Source organism: Gigantopelta aegis, chromosome 4, assembly GCF_016097555.1.
Source record: "Gigantopelta aegis isolate Gae_Host chromosome 4, Gae_host_genome, whole genome shotgun sequence".
NCBI lineage: Eukaryota > Metazoa > Mollusca > Gastropoda > Neomphalida > Peltospiridae > Gigantopelta > Gigantopelta aegis.
In genome coordinates this window covers 110,061,562-110,084,013 of record NC_054702.1, presented here as the reverse complement: position 1 = coordinate 110,084,013, position 22,452 = coordinate 110,061,562, and the positions used below count along the sequence as shown (strand labels likewise).

General features: G+C 35.3%; 1 protein-coding gene across 4 annotated transcripts; it reads left to right on the top strand.

The window, feature by feature from the left end:
* Positions 1-1,363: 1,363 nt before the first annotated feature.
* Positions 1,364-21,430, top strand: LOC121371740 (eukaryotic translation initiation factor 5-like). 4 transcript variants are annotated; one of them, XM_041497845.1, is made up of 12 exons: positions 1,364-1,413; positions 5,575-5,726; positions 9,626-9,860; positions 10,030-10,111; positions 13,335-13,507; positions 14,219-14,335; positions 14,711-14,878; positions 15,563-15,721; positions 16,828-16,983; positions 17,290-17,457; positions 17,996-18,124; positions 19,610-21,430. In XM_041497845.1, the coding sequence occupies exons 3-12, from the start codon at positions 9,789-9,791 to the stop codon at positions 19,706-19,708; spliced, it is 1,323 nt and encodes a 440-aa protein (XP_041353779.1). In that variant the 5' UTR covers positions 1,364-1,413; positions 5,575-5,726; positions 9,626-9,788; the 3' UTR covers positions 19,709-21,430. The 4 variants fall into 4 exon arrangements, with proteins under 4 accessions (XP_041353779.1, XP_041353782.1, XP_041353778.1 ...); XM_041497848.1 differs by lacking the exon at positions 1,364-1,413 and adding an exon at positions 1,502-1,637; XM_041497844.1 differs by lacking the exon at positions 1,364-1,413 and adding an exon at positions 5,354-5,441.
* Positions 21,431-22,452: the final 1,022 nt, after the last annotated feature.

Below are 22,452 nucleotides of genomic sequence, written 5' to 3'. Positions count from 1 at the left end.
AAGAATCACGGTCTTCTTTTTTGACTAATAATGAAAAATTCTTATTCCTTACACGCAACAATATTCCGGAATTATGCCCTATTATTTGCAATTTTGTAAAGAGATGCTTTAAGGAACACACAGATATTAAGAGGAAACCCGCTGTCGCCACTTCTTGGGCGTCAAAGCATATGAGTTGGAAGTAATTTCAAATTGCTTGCATTTCACATTAAACTAATGGAGAATGAATGAATGTTTAACGACACCCAAGCACGAAAAATACATCGGCTATTGGGTGTCAAACTATAGTAATACAAATAAATAAAGTGATGATCAACATCAATATAAAAATTCAAGGTTTAAACAAAAACAGTGTAAAGAACTGTGTAAAAATACAAATACAAATATCACAGAATTTTACGGACACCGAATTTTACTCTAAACTTCAATTTGTGCTGTATTGGCCATTCTCAAAGAGAATGTTACACCCCTGCACCACGGTGAGGTTACAGCACGCGCAGGGGCTAATGGAGAATGTACGAGAGGGTGTGGATTCGTTAAAAAGTAATTCACGAACCCCGTAGGAGCGAATTGATGGTTTTTCATGGGTCTACACTTCCGGTTGCATTCTCCAACTTAATCCATTATTCATTAAAACTTATTACATGATTGGTAAATTTTTTATTTATATAATTATTAATTATTATTATTGCTATTAAATACATGTACATGTGTATATTGGTTAAAATGACAATTAATTTTTCAAAATTAATAACCCAAAATGATAGGATCCTTTCACACCTAACCTGAACGATTCGGTCAAGAAATCCTCATCAGTGGATGGATGGCAATAAGTGTGATGCACATGCTAAACGTGTAAGTATTTAGTTTCCGACAATCTTCGTTATATTCCGCCTGAATATATTACTATCACTAGTATCAGGTTTATAAGGCTAAAATTACATATGTATTTGATGATGCAGATGTTTGTTCATGTAATTAATGTATATTTATGTTATTGTTACTGTAGATAAATGTATATTATGTTGTTGTTATGCGGGTGTTATGCAAATAAATTATTCTTATTCTTATATGTGTTCCTTTAATATAAAATGTACTGAAAACGTTTCCATTATATACTATCCCACATACGTAGCCTACTGAAAGAAAACACACACACACACACACACACACACACACACACACACACACACACACACACACACACACACACACACACACACACACACACACACACACAAACAAAACAAAACAAAAAACAAATAAATAAATAAATAAATAAATAAAAAAAAAAAAAAACAAAACAAAATAAACGTCATATCCTACGTCATTACTAACGTGTTACATGTTATGACGTCACAAACTCAGAACTTGATTCGAGTTGCAGTGCAGCTGTAGCTGTGGTCTACAAAGGTTTATTTATTTATTTTCTTATCTTTTTATATTGGATTTAGGCTTCAGTTTTTTTCTTAATTAACTGACATCGCAAGTATAAAACTGCTAAAGTATCAATGAATATTATTTTAGATACCTATCCAGTTGGAGAAAACATGTATTCCATTGTTTCTATGTTGAAACATCGTCATCGGTATTTGGAATTTGAACTTTGAAGACCGCGATGTCCGTGAAGACCACAGGTTCCCCCAAACAATTCAGCTATAATTTTATTATATAATTATATATTATTATATTATATGACATACACGTTATTGTATAATATTGCTCTCCTACCTTTATTTTTCGTTAGATTTTACCCATATTTTGTCCAGACAGAAATCTTGAAAAAACCATTAGAATGACACAGATTCCACATACTAAGCTTATTGTCCGAACCAAATTGTTAACAACTACGAAAAATTACTCTCCTACCTTTAATTGCTGTTAGATTTCCTCCAAAGTTTGTCCAGACAAATCTTGAAAAAACCATTACAATGACACAGATTCCACATACCAGATGATAACCATGTCACTTATATCGACTTCGCTGAGATCGCATAGGGTAAAAAAACATGTAATTTTGTGCCGACTTTTTATGGAATATTCTCCAAGAGGGGTGAAAGGATATAACTTAATCTAACAACGTCATTGATTTTATATTAATTATGTCACATACTTTGGAGGCTTTCACCCCTCTTGAAGAGTATACCATAAAAAAAAAAAAATGGCAGATGGCAGAAAACTGCATGCATTTTGCCCTATGCTATCTCGGCGAAGTCGATACTGGCAATATCGTTACAGTCTCATATGTGGAATCTGTTTCACTGTAATGGTTTTTTCACAAATTGTGTCTGGACAAAATTTGGGGGCAATATAACGGTAATTAAAGGTAGGAGAGTAATTTATTGTAGTTGTTAACAATTTGGTTCGGACTTTAAGGTCGATGACAGTGACTTGTATCTTTTACGAAATATGGATATCAAGTGAAATTACTGTAAGATATGCTATATTTATTGTGTACGAAAGCCAAAACGAGGGTGCGAAAAGTGACTTTCGTCGACATTAGTACTTATATTTGGGGAGATAACCGTTGTTATTTGTAATAAAATATGAGTGGTAGAGTTGTCTTTTATTAATACCTAATACGTTACATTACCAGCATATATAAAATTATGTTCTCCCTCTCTCTCACACACACGCACGCACCAAGCAAAAACAAAACAACAAACAACAAACGAACAAAGAAAAACTCCCAACAAAACAGCATGAACGTTACAACAAAACCTTTCTTATTCATCCTTTTGTTCTTGTTCTTGTTCCTCTTCTTTAAAATAGAAATAAAATAAAAAATAAAAATAGGCAGTTTTATTAAAAACATTTACAGCGATTACTCTAGGCGAAGTACGATATGGTTTGGATAACTGAGCAGAACAGTTTAAATAGTACACTGAAATTTTGTAATCTAAAGCCATATTTAATTTGACTTTAACTAGACAAACTGCGATCATAAAAAGTCACATTACAGTGGCGAATCCAGAAAATCCATTTGAAGGGGGGGGGGGGCTGGTGATATGAGATGGAATGCCAAGGGAACTTTGGGGGAGGTTTGGAAGGGGATCGTAAAAAAAAAGAGAAAATTAATATATAATAAAATTATAACTATCGCAAAATTTAGAGGGGGGCGGGCCACTGGGCATCCCACCTCCCTAGATCCGCCTCTGCATTAAGCTTGCTAATTATCGAATTAATAGCTATTAGGCGAATTTATTAATTATCAATTCGGACTTAGTGAGCAACTGAATCATAATATTATCAAGGGCGGATCCAAATACACACACACCCACCAAAGGAAAAAAAAGCCTACTAACAACATACCCCCTAAAAAAAACCCCAAAAATCCCACACAAAAAAAAAAGAAAAAAAAAAAAAGAAGAAACAACAAAAATAAACCACAAACCCCACCTCCCCCCGAAAAACAGAATTGTCTGATATTAACAAAACAAAAACAAGACACGAAAATACAATACTCTCTTCTTTTCTTTTTTAAATGTGAATTATACAAATACCGTGAAGGGGTAAGATTTTGCTTGGTCGTTGAGCGCTGGCATTGAGATCATCATACAGTTATTGTCAGCGATATTAAATATGTTTATGGTCGATGAGACATTTAATTATGTGGAATACTTTTTTTTTTATGACTGAGTCTCTCTGCATTGAAGGGTTTCTCTCCAAATGGGGACGAGATTGAGTGATCGCACGAGGTGCTTGCGTCGCCGGATCAAACCACTTCGGTGGATCCATTCAGCTGATTGATTTTTTTACTCGTTCTAACCAATGCACCATAATTGGTCAAAGGCCGTGGTATGTGCTTTTCAGTCTGTGGGAAAGTGCATATAAAAGATCACTTTCTGCATTAGGAAAAATGTAACGAGTTTCATCTGATAATTAATGTCAGAATTACCAAATGTTTGACATCCAATAGCCGATGGATGATTAAGTAATGTTTCGAATAATATTAGTTTATAACAAAATGATAATAAATAAAGTACAAATTAACTTTTACGAAAGTAAAATGTATTTATTGATATTGCATGCATGGTCAGTCTGGGGTGTCATACGAAATTTATAGAACGACTCAAGAAACTATTTTATTCTCGGGGCGAATTATAAACTAATACTGGGTACGTTTTGGCTAAAATGTATAGTTTGGTCTCTAAATGTGTTTTGGCTGGATACGTTTTGGTTAGATACGTTTTGCTTTAGGTATTTTTCGACTGAAACCTATTGAAAACGAATTGTAAAGTTATTTATGAATTCTAGCATATCAAGTAGGATCCAGGAAAGGCGACGAGTGGGGCGCGTTCACCTTTTTTTCCAACGATGTCAAAATTTAATAAAAGCCTATTCAAACACCTCTTACCATGTCCGCTCCCCCACCCCCACCCCCACCCCCCGAAAAAAAGAAAAAAAAAGAAAGAAGAAATAACAATACAAAATAAAATAAAATAAATAAATAAAAAATAAAAATCTGGATGCGCGCCTACATATAGTGTAACTAGGGTGTGTTTTAACCAAAACTTGGGTACGTTCATTTATACTTATTTTCGTGCTTATATCCAATTAAGATTTACGCACGCTGTCCTGGGCACACACCTCAGCTATCTGGCATGTCTGTCCATGACAGAAGGCTAATTAGTGGTTATTGAAAGAGAAATCAGTGTAGTGGCCTTACACATACCCGACGAATCGTTAAACTCGCTCTGGGTGGTGAAGCCGGTACCTACCAACCTTATGTCCAATGGCTTTACTACTGCACCATTGAGGCCGGTTTTGGTAGGTACACTTTGGTTTGAGTAGGCTACATTTTAGACCGGATATTTCTGTCTCTGTAAAGCTACATTTCATATTTATTTACTAATTATGTATGTGTCTATTTTATATTTATAAATAAAAAATGAATATAATATATGAAATGTAGCTTTACAGAGAGCGAAATATTCGGTCTAGCTGTATTTTCTAAAAAGTGGATACATATGCAAGTGGGTATATTGGGTACATTTTGATCTGCTCCCATGTCGACTATTTTACAATTACTACAAAAGCTGCTGTGGTCACTTAATGAAAATGATCAATTGCATTTAATATGAATAACCATGTTAATTGTATGCAAGTTTATGCAACCAATATACGTGTACCTAAACACGTACACGTTCTGTCTCATGTTATGGAGACTTGTATGTAATAATTTTGTGACTGGCAAACTCCAGTCTGTTGATTTTGAATACTTGTCTAGATATATAAAACGTAATAAACGTATCTTTCGGTAGCGCTAATTTAATAATAAGCCGCACCCACGCATTTTTCATTCTGCTAAATATAGCTCTGTCACTAATAGTAATAGTCACAGAGTGTGACGTCAAACAGCATTTGTCAAATGGAGTATAGTTTTCCGTCTGGTTGGTGCGTGATCATCCGGGTACTTTTGTCATATTTCAGCCAGAGAAGTGAGTAGGTTGCATCGTTGGTAATAAGCCTCCGTTTGTTATTGTGATATTGTTATTATTCTTTTAATGTATCATGTTTCGAAATATTATTTTAATAAAAAGTGTTCAATTATTCATGTGTTTTATATTCCAGATTCTGGTGTATGTTTCAGTTTTCACAAGTGACGTTTCCCGCTAACATATTGGGTCCTAGCGCCCTTTGGCTATCGCCGTACACAACTTGCCTACCAGTACCAGTTGCTTTGCTCATTTTTAGCGTTTTTATGACGTATCTGAATCCAGACGGTAAGTGTTTTGTATTGTGGCTTTTCCTAGAAATAATCTTTAGAAAATGGACGTCTTTAAACGCGACATTTCTGTCTTATTTCTAAAGGTCAACCTATCATTACTATGTTACATATGTATTCGGCCATATTGGTATTTACACCACGTGGCGAGATGGGTTAATTACTGCCTGGTTAAAATTGTCATGGCTCAATAATTAATTATAACCATATTTTTATCAAAATACCTTGTAAACAATTGATATTTTATTCTTGTCATTAAAAATGGTAAAGTTTTATGTTGACAGCAACCTAACACTGACAGCTTGCTGTTCTTAAACCAGAGATTAGCAGACATATGGTATTGGATAATTGGTATTAGACCTAGACAACAGTAATGTTAATAACAGGGTAATTTGTTGTTTAGTTGACAACTGCCTACAAAAGGTGTTTTGGAAAAATATTCGTCCAGTCCCCCACCCCACCCCTCATCAATGTAAAGAGGGATTTTTTGATGGGGCTTATATGTGGAATGAATGAAGGGGGGAACCGGGCAGATATTTTGCCACAAAATCATTCAAAAGATTTATTGCCAGCTGCAATTTTAAAATGTTTTTGCGATAGACAAGTGTTCACCTCTGACAACCTTGAGCTTCAGACAGTGGGAAGAGTACCATCAGTTCTCCCCACCAAATACAATTCAGTGTTAACAATAGCGATAACTAACATGCTGCTTCCCTGGAAAGACTTCCGAACTTTTCAGCATGCATGAATTATCCATGTCAGATGGGTATTGCATTTCAACACTACAAGTGATTCGAACTCCAGACCATTGGGACTGTAGTCCATGCAGTGGATCAACAAGAGAAACTGCATTTTAATACTTATAAATCTCATAGGGTGTATTTTGACGGAATGAACCGAACATCTAAGGAATAAAACAAAGATTTAGTCCCATAATGCCTCATTCTGTCTTCTGTAAAGATTTAGTCCCATAGTGCTATATTTCTTCAAAAAGCACCCTTGTGGAGGTACAGCCACCGAAAATCCGTGACCGCAGATATCACGGAATTGGCCGTTGAAAACGGAATTCCCATTTTCTGCGGAAAACATGTTTTTTTTAAGGGGGGGGGGGAATGTATTTTTACAATTTTTTTTTCAAAATCGTACTTTTGTCAATAAACAGAAACCTTTCGACCTCTTAATCATTGAAATAACCTCATGCTTTCTTACTTGAATGGTAACTGACAATAACTTAAAATACATTGAACGCAATGGCATGTAGCGCATCATAAAGTTCAGTCACTTTCGGTTTCTGATAATAACGGTATTAACCGAAGTGTAACCGTTAACCGTTATTTAGCCCATTATTGTGTATAGACTATAGTAAATTAAATGTTTTTATTTTTAAATACTCCCGAAATAAAACAGTCTATTGCTACATTGCTATTGATCCAGTGTAGCATTAGACTGGGTAGGAGCTCTAAAACTTCACCAGTGACGACTTTCATTGTTTTTGCGAAAAATAAAAACGCAGGATTAAAAAAAAAACCTCTGCATTATATTGTATCCTTGTGGGATACTGGGTTATTAAAGTCTGGTATCCAAACTTAAATTCTGGTATCCCTGGGATATCGGGATACTGTTAATCTCGAAAACTGGTCTAGTATTTGATTGTATGTAAACAAATAAACAATAAATAATGATACATTGCATTGTATTACAGTATATATTGTAATACATACTGGCATCTGTCAATCAATGATGCCAGTCTGGGTTAGGTCTGTTTCAACAACAATTTAAATGTTAGTAAATTTAAGATACAATTATTGAATGAAAACTGAAGTGAATCAGAATGGGAACGAGAACAGTGTGTCTTACGATGTAATTTATGAATTTCATTTAAGTGGGATACTAAATACTCAGGTGGGATACCAGATTTTGAAATGTTAGTATCCATCTGGGATACTGCCCAACAATTTTAATCTCAAACACTGTAGACTGTTATTTAGTATAGTTTGTGTCCGCACTTGAATATATGTCACAGAAATTGCAGTTTTGACGATTTGTATGCAGATGATGGGTTCATTGCGTCATTACCGGTTTCTTGCTGCACAGAAAATCTCGGAAATTGCTGTTATCACACGGAAAATCACGGAAATTCCCATTTATCACAAATGCTGAAAATTTTGAAATCGGTCGATTTGCAACGCAGGGGACAATATTTCGAAATCCGGGGGAACCGGAAGTCGGTTCACGTGATTTTTACCTAGGTAACCAATTGTTCGGTTACGTGAATTATATTTGCGTAACCCGTGGGTTACATGACCAGTTAACTCGAAATTATGTTTAAAATTATATTTTAAATACATAGTTTTTAGCTCAAACATAAAGTTAAAACAAAATACAAAAGAAAACATGTTACAAAAAAAATTCTTTAATGCTTGCTTAAAGTTAACAATATTGTAAAAGAACTGAATATATAAGCCCCAGTACTGAAACAAAATACAGGGGCGTAGCCAGAAATGTTTTTAGCATTACGCACGCCAAAGGCGTGCCCAAGCGGGGGTGGGGGGGATTGGGGGGGCCCTCCAGGACGCCTGTAGATGCATTCTGAGCCTTTTCTGAGGCGTTTTTTTTGTATCTGATTTTTCGAGTCAATTTTAAAAGGATATTTTATAGAACAATTACAGACAGCCTCGACCTATTCCCGGATTTTTTTTTTTTTTGCATTTCGCACATGCGTAATGGGCGCTACGCCTTTGAAATAGATACATAATCATTTGGAGGGATTCTTTTTTTTTCGTTTTGCGGTGGTTACGCTACTTTCATTTTATCGATGGTACTTCTATACTATAGTGACGTTCCAAATGTTTGTGTTTTTAAAGCTCATTATGCGATGTTAGTATTTTTCTATTTTTCGGACACTTTTGGATTCCTGTTTTTGTTAAAACTGTTTTTAACATATGCAAAATTATAGCCAATCCAATATTATGTCTACATATATTCCTTTAGAGATAAAATAGCAGCGGATAATTTAGCCGTCCCAAGCAGTCCGAGCACATTTCTTTAAAAGTTTTAAAAAAGTTTAGACTGGCCGCAAGTTACAACTGTTGCAACATAATGTTGTTTGCTGCGCATCAAATATTTAAAAATCAGTCTAAAACATTTGTAGGAATACTAGGAGTGGGCTATGTCTGCGTGAATAAATTTAATCTTGCGTAACCGACACGAGAACAGAACGGCGGTTCGCGTGAAATATTGTGCCTGCAACGCAGAATTTTCGGTGGCTCTATGGAGGAAACTTTACACAGAATAGTCAAAATGTCCAATTTTTCAAAGGCAAAACAGCGATACTGGTTTATGAAATTTAAACATTATGTTGGTTTTATAGAACAAATTGTTTTAAAAGGTATATACGATCGGAAGTCTTGCCCTTTCTCCTAGCAATATCTGTGACACTTGAGTCTACATAATAAAAACAGAACTGACCATAAATGTCCCTACTATGCAGTTATAAGTTTGGTATGCTTTGAAATTGGACATTGACAGCAGTTCTCTTACTATACGCAGTCTGAAAGTTATAATAATATATCCATTAAATTCCAAGAATTTAGTGTACAAAACTTTACCAATCGTACATAAGTGTGCTTTGTGTCGTTGAATTACTTTAAAAATTTTTTTTACACTCCATACCCTCTGGCAAAAACCCTGCCTTCTTGTGGAGAGGTGTGCTATGCTTTTGTACCTCTAGTAGAAACAAATGTTTGACATATCCTGAGAACTTTTTTTTATATATATATATTATATATTATATATTATATATATTTATATATATTATATATATATATATATTATATATATATATTATATATATATATAAATAAATGTGGGGAAAATTTTTATCTGCTTTTTTTACAGGGCCCTTGTGGTGGGAAGAGAGAATTATTGAACCCAAACAGAATTGTAGGGGTATAAGTGCTCAACCAAGGTTTATGAAGTTCCTTAAGCACAGCAATCACTTCAATAAAACAGACGGAAGTATTCATCGGAAAAGAAAGCCCTATCTGACAGACGATTCAAGATGGCTCTCAATGTTGACAGAACAGTGGCCGACCAGTTTTACCGTTACAAGATGCCTCGTCTCTTAGCCAAAGTAAGGACTGCATTATGCTATTGACAGTGTTTTCGCTAGCCTGATTTAGTGTGGGGCGGCACCATACATATATAGTCTAGTACCATTTTGCCCAAATTGTCTTGTCTAGCGCCATAAGTTAAATATGCTGTATAAATTTAGCATTTAAGTGCTTGTTCTTCCATTTCAGGTCGAGGGCAAGGGAAATGGGATCAAGACTGTGATTGTTAATATGACAGATGTTGCCAAGGCACTGGCCAGGCCGCCTTCATGTAAGACATTTTTTATTACTTTGAGGCTGTGACAGCAGTTGTCCTAGGATCATCAGCAGTGACAGATGTAAAATGTTGAAAAAATTTTTCATTATTCATTTACACAGGCCTTTGAGAATTGAATATGTGCTTAAACCATTCATTTGGTTTTGCTTAAGTCACCATGACCATGTCAATTATGTCCTACATTTTATGCGCAAATGGAAATTAGATTTTGCAAAGCCAGGCTTGCACAACTGTGAGCAAGTGACAAGTGAATGATACTGTCATTATCATAATTTTCAGAAGCCTGTATTACGACGTTGAAAATCGGCCAAGCTGTATCCATATTTAATATTATACTTTACTATTTCATTTTACAGACTTTCCAGTTAAAGCAGTCTGAAAATAATGGAGTAGTTGAGTTAGTGGTGTTGGGATTCGTGCCCCGAAGCACACATTTATGAAGCTGTCTTTTCAGAGTTTGAGTTTCTTTGAGAAAATTAGACAAAAAAATATTTTGTTTTAAAAAGCACTTAAATCAGTCTTTTTATTTTCTGTCTGTCTTTGATAAATTTAACTTATTTCTTTTGGTCATTTCGAGTTAAGTGTTGATTATTACAATTTTTTAAAGAATTGAATGTTATAGTTTTGACGTTCATACGATAATAACACCAAACCGTTTTACACACTGTATGAATGGCATAGCGCGTTAGTGCGAAGCCTTTCATACATAAATGTGTAAAACGGTTTTGGTGTTTATTATCGCATGAACGTCAAAAATATAATGTTCAATTCTTATAATTCCAAATGCTTTAATATTGCCATTGTGCAAAACTATATTGAAAAACCCAATCGAACTCTATTCCACAAAGATTTACAACTCTATCAATAACACAAATAAGGGAATTACCTTAGAAAGTTGCTAGTTTTTTCCCCCGTCAAATCTCTGATTCATTAGGCCTATAATGATTTACATACGGTTTTATAAATTTTAATTTTCTAAACCAAATGTGGATTAAGTTATAAAATTTAAATAAACTGAAAATCAACTGATAACGCAAACAGCTTTTTTTTCTTCAAAAATATCGAACGATAATTAAAAATTGAACGATCTATATACTTACATGGAAGATTTGTTGTAAAGCGGTTAGAGTATAAATTTTGAACTAATTAACATAAGGTAGAGCATCAAATTATTTAGAAGATTTAACAATTACCATATTAAAATTGCAGTTGTTGAAAAGTGAATGTGAAGACCGACTTGAAAGGAATAAAGTGATTGCAGTATTACTGAGTGTGTGTGAAGTTTGTGATTGTGTGATATTCTCAGAAAGGACAGGTCGCGTAATTGTGCACGAAGGCGTTTGTGTTTTCGCGCGTGTAAGTTGTCAATTTGGTATTTTTGTCAAATGTGACGGAGCTGTGCTCATGTCTAATTTGATTTGTTCAGCATTCTCTGCTATAACTTCTAATAGAAGCTTAATTTGCATTATGTGTCTCAGTTCTGCTTCAAAACCGGAGTCGTTTAAAGCCTGAATTGTCACTCAGTGCAGACTATATTGGGATAAAAATAGAAATGGAGTAGTCCTCAGGGATTCCGTTGACGTAGTTGATAAAAGGTAGTTCTGGTAATAACATTGTTTGTATTTGTTTACCGAAAAAGTGCAGTTTTGACGTTCATGGAAGAATGAACCTGTTTTTTTAGATCACGTGATAGCATTTTAACCAATCCAGACGCCTACCGTATTGTTCCTATTTGTAGCACCCCCTCTAATATAAGCGCCCCCTCTAATATAAGCGCCCCCTATGATCACGAGAAATGTATCATGAAACGGTAAATAGTAAAACTGGCTTACCTGACTGCCGACTTGCAATGATTATAATCGGTAAATAAATAAAATCCAAACAGGTGAAGCTCTACGACACTAGTATGGGCGAACAGTATGTCACACATGTCGTTTATCAAATGTATATCGCTGTTATCGCTACGCAGAATGAACGCACAACACTCCGTTAACGCTGTTCAAAACCGGAAGTACAAACATACCGGTAGGTATTTACACCGACACCGTAACACCATTTTCAATATCAGTGTACTTAACTGGTCTTCCGGCGCCTGGCTTTATTTTTTCTGTTTTCTTTGTCGATTTAAGGTGTTCTTTCGATTTACACCAATCTTGGACCCGTTTGCGGTGGACACCAAACAATTTTGCAGCATGATGCTTGCCTTTTTCTTCAGCAACGGATATGACTTTCAGTTTAAACGCAGCGGTATAAGACCTGCGCGACATTGAACTACTAGTGCTCGCCATGTTTGCAAAGAGCAGACAGAGTGTACCGCAATCCTAGGGCATTGGCCGCTAAATAAAAATATATTCAGACTGGTTGACAAAATGAAGTGGGCGAGTATGAGGGGTCTCAATCACACACCCTTCCCCCACCCCACTTTCAAATACACTCCGCAGGCCCTATATGCCTACGTGCACAGTACCATGTATTTCAATAAATCAGCTGACGATGTACGGTACGCTACGTCATTTCAACAATAAAACGTCACTGGTGGAGTGACTCGGCGGCAAAGCTTTTGATGTCTCGGCGAGCCAGACGCATTGACAGTTTCATACGAGGATTTTTCACATGTATTATGAAACGTGTTCTAGTACTCTAATTAGCGTGCCCCCTTTGTGTTTTGCATCACGCCCGGGTGCTACAAATAGGAACAATACGGTATTACAAAAATAGTTATAAAATGGGAATTATTAATAAATCAAATCCCATAGACGACAATAGTAACATATGTGGCTAAAACTCCTACCTGCAGCGTATCAACCGACATAAACGCCACAGATATAAATACTGCCACCCCTCACACTTTTTTTTACAGGTACCCCATACATGTTTCAAGCACAAGGCTACTTGACACATTGGTACTAGATGAAATAAAATTGCTTCTTTTTTTTTTACCCAGATAAAACTATTATTTTTTACAACCAACACGCTCACATTTATAACCAATCACAGGACTTGTGGTGTTCACTTCTCTATCAAAAGTTCGGTGCACCTCGAACTTTGACCCAGCCGGAAGTTATTTGGTTTAGTACTACCTTAAGCAGTTAAACTTTTTAACAATTTACCAACTTAAATAAGAATAACATCTGTTCCATCCATTTACCTTGCTTTGAACTTTGATATATATTTCCGGCTGATGTGTCATTAAAGAGTTAATTTATTTCACCACCAGATCCCACCAAATATTTTGGATGTGAACTTGGAGCCCAAACTCTTTTTGATGCCAAAAATGATCGCTACATTGTGAACGGCTCACACGACTCTGATAAACTTCAGGGCTTGCTTGATGGCTTTATCAAACGATTTGTGTTGTGTCCCGAATGTTCCAACCCAGAAACTAATCTTGTGAGTATGACATCATTGTTCTATATTTAAACATGCTAGGCTCATATTTTGACTGAAATACATGAGAATTTGATTCCTTTACTATAAATACCTGTTCATCCATCCCTTTGCAAACATTTCACAGAATTAGAATTGAATCATACCTGTAACATATTCGTTAATATCTATGGTTTTCCAACAAACTCCTGACCAGCGTATCATGTACCTCACCGGTACTTTTGTTAAGATTTAATTTGGAAGCAAATGGTAGAAATAGAAGCACATTCCATAAATTAGTCATGAAATTATACTTGTATTACTTTTTTATTACAACAGTGTAAAAGACAAATATGGATTTAAAAAAAAATATTTGCATATATATTATAGTTTTTAAAAAGAGGAATACTGGAGATATTTGAAATACTATCCAAAATGTGATGGAAGGCAAAACCTTGTAAAACTAATTACCAGAAAGAATAACACATTTATACAGTTTGAGCTGTATTTGCTACCTGGTATGGTAAGGCATTTCTAATGTTTGTATCAATATAGGTTTCATTTTAACATAAAACATATTTCTGCTAGTGTTATTTCTTACAAATAGTTTGTCATTTAAATGTCTAGCTATAATTGGCTGTTTGTTAAAGGTGCCACTAACGATATTAATAGTTTTGAAATTTGCTTTAAAATTGGTTTATATGTGAGTATTTTAATGTTCATTGTTACTTTCAGTCTATACAACAAAAGAAACAGATGATTTCCCAACGCTGTATTGCTTGTGGCTACCAGGGCTATGTGGACATGAAGCATAAACTTACAACATATATTCTCAAAAACCCCCCAGACATGGTACTAGATTTTTTCCCCTCTATTAAATGTTTTAGTATTGGTAAAAATTAACTATCAAATTTTTTTTTGTCTTGAATCTGCTTTTGTGAAAATTAAGGCCTATTTTTATTCCTTTTTATCTCTACTGTTGAATAATGAGGAATTTAGATTTTAAAAAATAATAATAATCTTATTTTGTATATGAAATGTTAAATTTAGTTCTTAGGAGTTTCTTGTTTTGTTAATTTTCATGTCTTGGTGCAGTTTAAAAGTGGTACATATCTGCATTTGGCGTCTAAATGTGTTTCATTGAAAAACAATATTTAGTAGTCTACTTTTAAGATTACACCAACTACCTTTTATACATGTTAAAATATTTGATGTCTTGTATATCAGGATGTATCAACAACCCCCAGCAAGGGCAAGAAGAAGAAGGACCGCAAACAGAAAGGTTCCGTGAACGGCGAAGATGCCGACAAGGACCGTGCAAGTCCCGAGGCCAATGCTCAGCAGCAGATGGCTGCTCAGCGGGCGTCGGGAGGAATCATTGAGGCTCCACCAGAGGTAAGATTCATCTTCCTTGGCTTACTCACCACTGTCATTTCTTTCTCCTTTGTTACCTTCGTCTATTGACCAATCGTCAAATTGGCAAATGTTTTGCCTCATCTTGGGTATACTTGATCTCCATGAATGTAGCATTATTTTATCATTTTGTACAGTTTCTGTTAATCCAACCTCAGCACTGGACTTTTGATACCAACCCTTGATAACATGCCAACGGATTTGAAAAGTATGACTGTAGAAGGATATATGCCATGTTTTGGTATTAAGATCCTGTACATGGCAGCAGTTTCGAGAGTGACAAAAGGTTATCATTATTCTTCGGACACTTTTGGGAGGTTATGTACATCTGATTGATGCAATTTCCATGTTAGACAAATGATTGAGAATGTCAAATGTTATTCCTCAAAGAAGCCTTTCACAAGTGCGCTTTGGTATTATAGTAACCATTAATACTTTCCAGTAGCCCAGACAAAAATAAAACCACTATCTGAGACTAAGGGCTAGTGGATTTGTTGAACATTGACAGAAAACCGTTTTGACCCAAGGTAGAAACATCTGTCAGTAAAAGCTGCATTATTACTTTAGGTAAAGTAACTGTTAACTAAATGATAGCACGTACTCAGTCTGTGATCCCGTTTATCAAGTGTCTTTGTTTCTACCTAAGAGGTTTGTTTTTTCACTCAGATGGAGAATGACGATGAGGACTGGGGGGAAGAGATCAGCGAGGAAGCTATAAAACAGCGCATGGAAGAACTGACTGCAGCAGCCAAGGGTTTGGCCTTCACTGAGGACCTGGAGAAGAGTTCCAAAGAAAGAATCAACATGTTGTACCAGTATATCAAGGTAGGGATTTGCATACCACTGGGGAAAGAAACACTTTTTGTAAAGATAAAAAGTATACTTCAGTCAAAAGTAATCAAACTATTTAAAAGACCATGGCATCTGTGTTGGCTAGCTCAGGGCGAACATAAAGGTTCGCCAAATTATTTATTAAACTTCAAAAATGGCAGAAAACAACTTCTTTTGTAATAAAATGTAGTAAAATTATTTTGCCAGTTTTCAAAATTCACAATTGGCGAATTTGGCGACTGCCAGAGCTAACCCTGTTCCTGTACTCATCTTTGTTTGTTTTTTAAAAATCCCCACATTACACCCAAAAATTCTTCCTCCACAACCTTCAGTAGTTGAAATACAGTAATATTACAACCAGCAAATGCTGACCAGTTGTAACCATTACCCATTAAAAATGATAATATTGCTGGAGTTTTTCTTGGGAAGAGAATATACTACAGTAATCTGCCAGTTTGGTGCTTTCACAGGCCTCTGTATTTCACAGAAGAGGTCGCTTCTGGTGGTGTCGGCAACATCACAAAACGAAGTCGAGTACCCATCATCATATAACATGAGCCACCATTACCCTTGTTACTGAAAATAAGTACCATAAAATTCAGGAAGCCTGGCTACAGATACTTTGCAATGTAAAATGGTCATTACATATAAATCTATAAAGTGATTTAATATGTGTTTACATATAAAACATAAGGATATCATGTGAAATGTACTAGAATTATCAGTTTCCATGAATAACCAATGTTGTATAGATTGATAGAAAAATCCTCATCCTCTGGTTACGGTTGAGGACATTAAAAACGTGATTTGCACTTTTTCGCCAAGAAGATTTTAATCATTAAAGGGGCACTTCAACTAACATATAGGTTGCTTTGTGAAACGGCTCTAAAGCTTAAGTGTGCCAGCTGTAAACCTCACCGTAAGTCGCTACAATTGTTTCGTGGAATGGTGTCCAGATCTTACGTTTCGGAGTGTTCACCTCAACTGAATGAGCTCAATTTTATTGGTCATTTAAAGTAGTGGTACTAAGAATAATGGTGCTTACCTGGCAGTAAAGTCTTCTGGATAAGCATCACGATGGTTTCGCTTTATATTTACAGGTGAAACGTGATAGTGGTGATGTAAAAGGTGCAGATATTTTTCAAGAAGCTGAAAGGTTGGAGGTCATAGAAAAGGTACCGATGGTCTTGGTGGAACTGCTCCTAGACAAGAATGTTCTTCAGCAGATCAAGGATTACGAGAAGATCTTTCTGCGGGTAAGTTTGTCATCATTACTCAGGTCTGATGTATGAATTATGTAGTCATATAACAAGATTTCTATTGGCATTTGAACGATAACAAAGTGTCTGCACATTTTGGGAATATTTTCCTGAATTAAGTTTGCATTAATTTTAATTTATTTGTTGAAATTAACAATATTGATATTGAATACTGTGCCATTACAGTGTAATACTGAGTTAAGCCTATTAGATTTCTTAAATAGATATATCACCGTTTGAATTATAGACCAACTGGCAAAGTAAAAAATCCTTTTTATTTAAAACTTATTGTTTTCCCTCCAGTTCTGTGCTAACAATCAGAAAGCCCAGAAGTACCTGTTGAGCGGTATTGAGCTGCTTGTTGGCGATGTCCACAAGGAGGCGCTGTTGCCAAAAGTGCCGCACATTCTGAAAGCATTGTACGATGCAGATATTCTGGAGGAAGAGGTTCTCCTGGACTGGTCGAAGAAGGTGATTGTTTTGCATAGTTTTTATCCGTTGTGAATGAACTTTTTACATTTTTGACTTCTCCTAAATTAATTCCATCCAAATTTTGTGGGAAGCGTCCTTGTAAATTTGGTCATTCTACACTAATGCGCACACGCACATGCACACACACACAGCCTGAAGAGCAAGACCCAAAAGGGGGTAATTGAATTTTGTTCTTAGACTACTTTATCAATTCAGCCAAATGTTGTTGAAGGTTCCTTGGCACTTAGCATTCTAAACAAATTTGTGAATTTTGGTCCTTCAGGGGCCTGATGGGGGAATGTGTCAAAAAGGGAAAGTTAAGTGCATATTAACGGATCAACTTTACTTTCAGAAATGCTACATGTATAATGAATAGTCTTCATGCATGTAAATATTACGAGCCCTCTCCCACCCCACCCCATTTATCCATACATGTATTTATTATGTTCCTTTTTCTATAAACGTTTGTTTAATTCCTGTGTAATGTCATGCTTCTATGGATTTGTTTTGTTTTTACTAAATGTGGTTTATCATACAGACTTCGAAGAAATATGTTTCCAAGTCTGTTGCCCAAGAGATCCATGAGAAAGCCGCTCCATTCATTAACTGGCTGAAAGAGGCTGAAGAAGAAAGTGAGGATGATGATGACGAAGATGGAACTGTTGAGGTAATGACACTATTTACAATCGGTCTACAGGCTCGTAGGTACTGGGTTAGGATCCCAGTCGAGGCATGGGATTTTTAATCCAGATACAGACTCCAAACCCTGAGTAGTGCTCCGCAAGGCTCAATGGGTAGGTGTAAAACCACTTGCACTGACCAGTGATCCATAACTGGTTCAACAAAGGCCATGGTTTGTGCTATCCTGCCTGCAAATAAAAGATCCCTTGCTGCTAATCGGAAGAGTAGCCCATGTAGTGGCGACAGCGGGTTTCTTCTTAGAATCTGTGTGGTCCTTAACCATATGTGTGACGCTATATAACCATAAATAAAATGTGTTGAGTGCGTTGTTAAATAAAACCTTTCTTTCTTTATAAACATTAACATCTATTTATCCTGCAGCCACTGTTTGTATTGTTCCACAAGGTTCGCACACGCTTGAAAGCCCCTAAATTTAAAGGGTTGCCCGAAAAAGTCCCTATTTTGATGATCTAGCCCTAAAAAGCCCTATATTTTACAGGCAAGTTCACAAAAGACCCTAAATTGGGCCATATAAGCCCTGAAATCGATGAGACATTTTTCTTCTTCCGGAAACATTAAATAAATTGCCAAAAATACATCAATATCTACATTCATTTGTTGATCTCTGTTCTCGCTCGAATGTTGGTGTGTAAACAATGCCAAAATGATACCAATGATTCATTTGTAAAACATCGTCAGTTCGTATTGTTCGTAGAAGGAACATTTGGGGAGCGCATGATTGGTCATTCTAAAATGAAACACGTTTCTAAAATACTAATCAACAGTCTTAATCTAGGTGCAAACTTAAAAAAAAAACCCAGAATATTCTAAAATTATCTGAACTGAATCAGACATTTATGCCTATGTGGATTCTAAGTATTTATGTTTATGAATGTTTACGACAGCCCGCTCGAACACAGCTCCCATTATTTTGTCGAGTTCGTAGGTCATTGCAAATGGTGGAAAGCATAGTTTTAGTCCCTAAATTTTACTTATATTGACCCTAAAAGCCCCTGAATTTAGGTTTGAAATTTCTGTATGAACCATGTTCCATTATGATGACCGATTAAAGCAGTCATAAATGTATACATGCAGATTATGACTTAATTTTTATGGACTACAGGATAAAAATAACTTTCCCATTTGGACAGGATGAAGCCAATATCTTAATTTATTAACTAGTTATTCTCTAAATACAGGACTCACTATGATTATCACTGCTGAGATAATAGACAATTCTGTGAAAGAGTAGTGCTCGTTACAATTAAATTTAGTTTATTTTAGTTTTTTACTTTAATTAGTGAAAAAATAATGAAATTTAATTTAAGCATTTGGTTGACTTTAAAAAGCTGAAGTGGGGGTTGGTGGTAGTGGGATTCAGTGCTTATTTAGATGATAGTAATTTAAGATTTTAGTTTGTGTTAATTTTGGGGTTAGAAACTGAATTAATATTTGATATTTATTATTACAGGTTGTGTATTCTCGTACTGAAAGAGTTGGTCAACAGACGGCACCTGTGACTAAACCAGCCGACAACGTGGAAGATGACTTTGATATTGATGCCATTTAACATTTCTGTTAAAAAGTGATACCACAAATGTGACAGTGTGTAAACAAACAATGCTTTGTTGTTGATGTATTCATATCTGGTATATAATTCATACTTTGTCCAAATGAATAGCTGCAGATAGTTTTTGGAAGTAATGAACAAACTTTGGGGCACAAATGGGGGGAAAGTGAAAAAATTATTGGCAGGTTTTTTTCCCTCTGCTTTATTTTTGTTTTAGTATTTGTGATATGTTTTATCAAATTATTAATCATGCATTAACATTGTTTGAATCACTTGACTTGTCTTCAGCTAGATAATCACTGGTTGACTGAACTATTATTATTCATATTATCTCTACGTAAACAATGATCTGTTTTAGAGAGAAAAAATATACTAATTAAGTTTAACTAATTTTAAAAAACATTTTCAATAAATGGGATAATCTTCATATATTGGTGGATTCTAACAGATTTGTTTAGTTCGTCTTAATAATAGCTACTAGTTATGCAGTGAGATGGGGAGAGAGAAATTACCCACTGTTCAAGTGATGGTAAAGGACTCTTAACTATTCTAACATTACATGCTTAATATCTAATTAATATGCTCTATCTATCTATCTATATATCTGTCTATCTCTGTATCCATCCATCAATGTTGATATCTTGCTCGTCGCCATTCAGTTATTTTAACTAGACAGATGTACTAAAAATTATTTAAATAGTGCATTTGAAAAATACTTTATCATCTTTGTTCATTATTTTAAAAATGTGTTAACCATTCATAATAAGTATATAAAATTTGTTCCAGTGTTATGTATAACATATTTCAAATTTGTATTGGTGGTCAGGATTAATGTTCCCTGATTAATTTCAGTGATCATGGCTTGGGTTTATTTTGAGTTGGTAATGTTTGAGCATATTTCAATTGTTATTTCAATGGTTCACTTTGAATTAAATATTGTCTAGTGGTGATGGAAAACTTGCTTGCAATTTTTTATTTGAATTTTTGATCTTCTTTTTTTTTCCCATCTGCAAATCATATCATCAGTTTGTAGAATGTATTGGCAGGTTGTTTTATCACCACATTAAAAATAGTGTAATCTGCTTTTGATAGTTTTTGTGTGCTTTCATCTTGTGATGACTGGTCTACAGCTTTTTATTTGAAAATTGTAATACAGATTTGGTTATCAACATAAAATTCATTTGACCTTTTGACACTGTTCACATAATTGTCGGATTTAATTTTAACAAATTTCATGACGAGATTAAAAAATATTGACTTCACAGCTCATGTTTTGATGTGCAATGTCCACGTTTATTGGAAAAACAAATTTTGACAGACGTGCTAGAGGCACAACAGATATTTGCCAACATACTTTATGACCCAAATGATTTAAATTTCTGTTAAAGACATTGGAGTTTATAGTTGTTTTTGACCAGCAAATGAATTGGACCAAATAATTGTTACATTGTTCTCAAAGTTAATGCCGCCGCCGCGCGCGCCCCCCCCCCCCCCAATTGTCACCCCCCCCCCCAATTGTCATAATTGATTTAACAGCTGCATATTTTAATCCTTGAATTACAATGTAATGGTAGAAATATTGTTTTAATATTTCACCTGTTGGTGGATAATAAATACAACTAATGATTTCCTCTTTTTGTTTTAATTTTCTGTGAACAAGACAGGTTGTTGCACGATTAATTTAATTTCTTAATTATGAACAATAAAGCTAATATAAGGCTGTTTGTTGGATGTTGGGTTTATTTTAGTTGATTAGTCCCCTACCGGTCCAGCTGGAGGTAACTCTGTTTAGTTTTTTAATAATACCTCAAGATGTTGAGCTGCAATTTTGTATATACAGTAGCTTCTTCATGTACTGTTGCAGATTATTTTTGACTTTCACAGTTTGAAAAATTGTTGGGCCTGGTAGAAAAGTTAAGTAAGTTAGTTCTGTTTAACGACACCACTGGAGCACATTGATTAATTAATCATCGGCTATTGGATGTCAAACATTTGGTAATTATGACTTGTAGTCATCGGAGGAAAACTGGTACATTTTTTCTAATGCAGCAAGGGATCTTTTTATAGGCAAGAAAGAACATACCATGGCCTTTGGCCAGTTGTGGTGCACTGGTTGGAAAGAGAAAACCAATTGGCTGAATGGATCCACCGAGGTGACGCAAGCACCTCATGGGAGCACTCGACCGACTCGGCTGAATCCAGCCTTCTGGGGCCTGGTAGAGGATCTGTATTGTTTTAATTATTGTAGGATACCCCATAAAACAAGACATTGTCTTTGTCCTGTGGGTGTCTGGTTTAGAAACGGTTTCAATAATTAACTCCATATTAAAATTGTAATATGCTATGCAGAATATCGGATATAACTGTAATTGCATCTTCTCCTCCCCCCTCTTGTCATATAAGCCTGCCTAAAAATCCTAATTAGGCTTGCTTACTGTGGTGGAAGTTTGATTGCCCCCACCTATAAAATACTGGCTTTTCGATTGTTTGGCACACTTTCAGAACGATTAAGTTGAGGTTGGGACACATATTTGGAAATAAAAAGCTGAATTTCAATTATCCCTCCATTTTTGTGAATACAGATAACATACAAATCGAATGTTTTTGCAATATTTGTAATAGAGACTTGCGAATTTTGAGCCATGGATATTTCGAAATCGCGTATGTGAGGAGTTTTGTTTAACAGTACCACTAGAGCACATTGATTTATTAATCATCGGCTGTTGGATGTCAAACATTTGGTA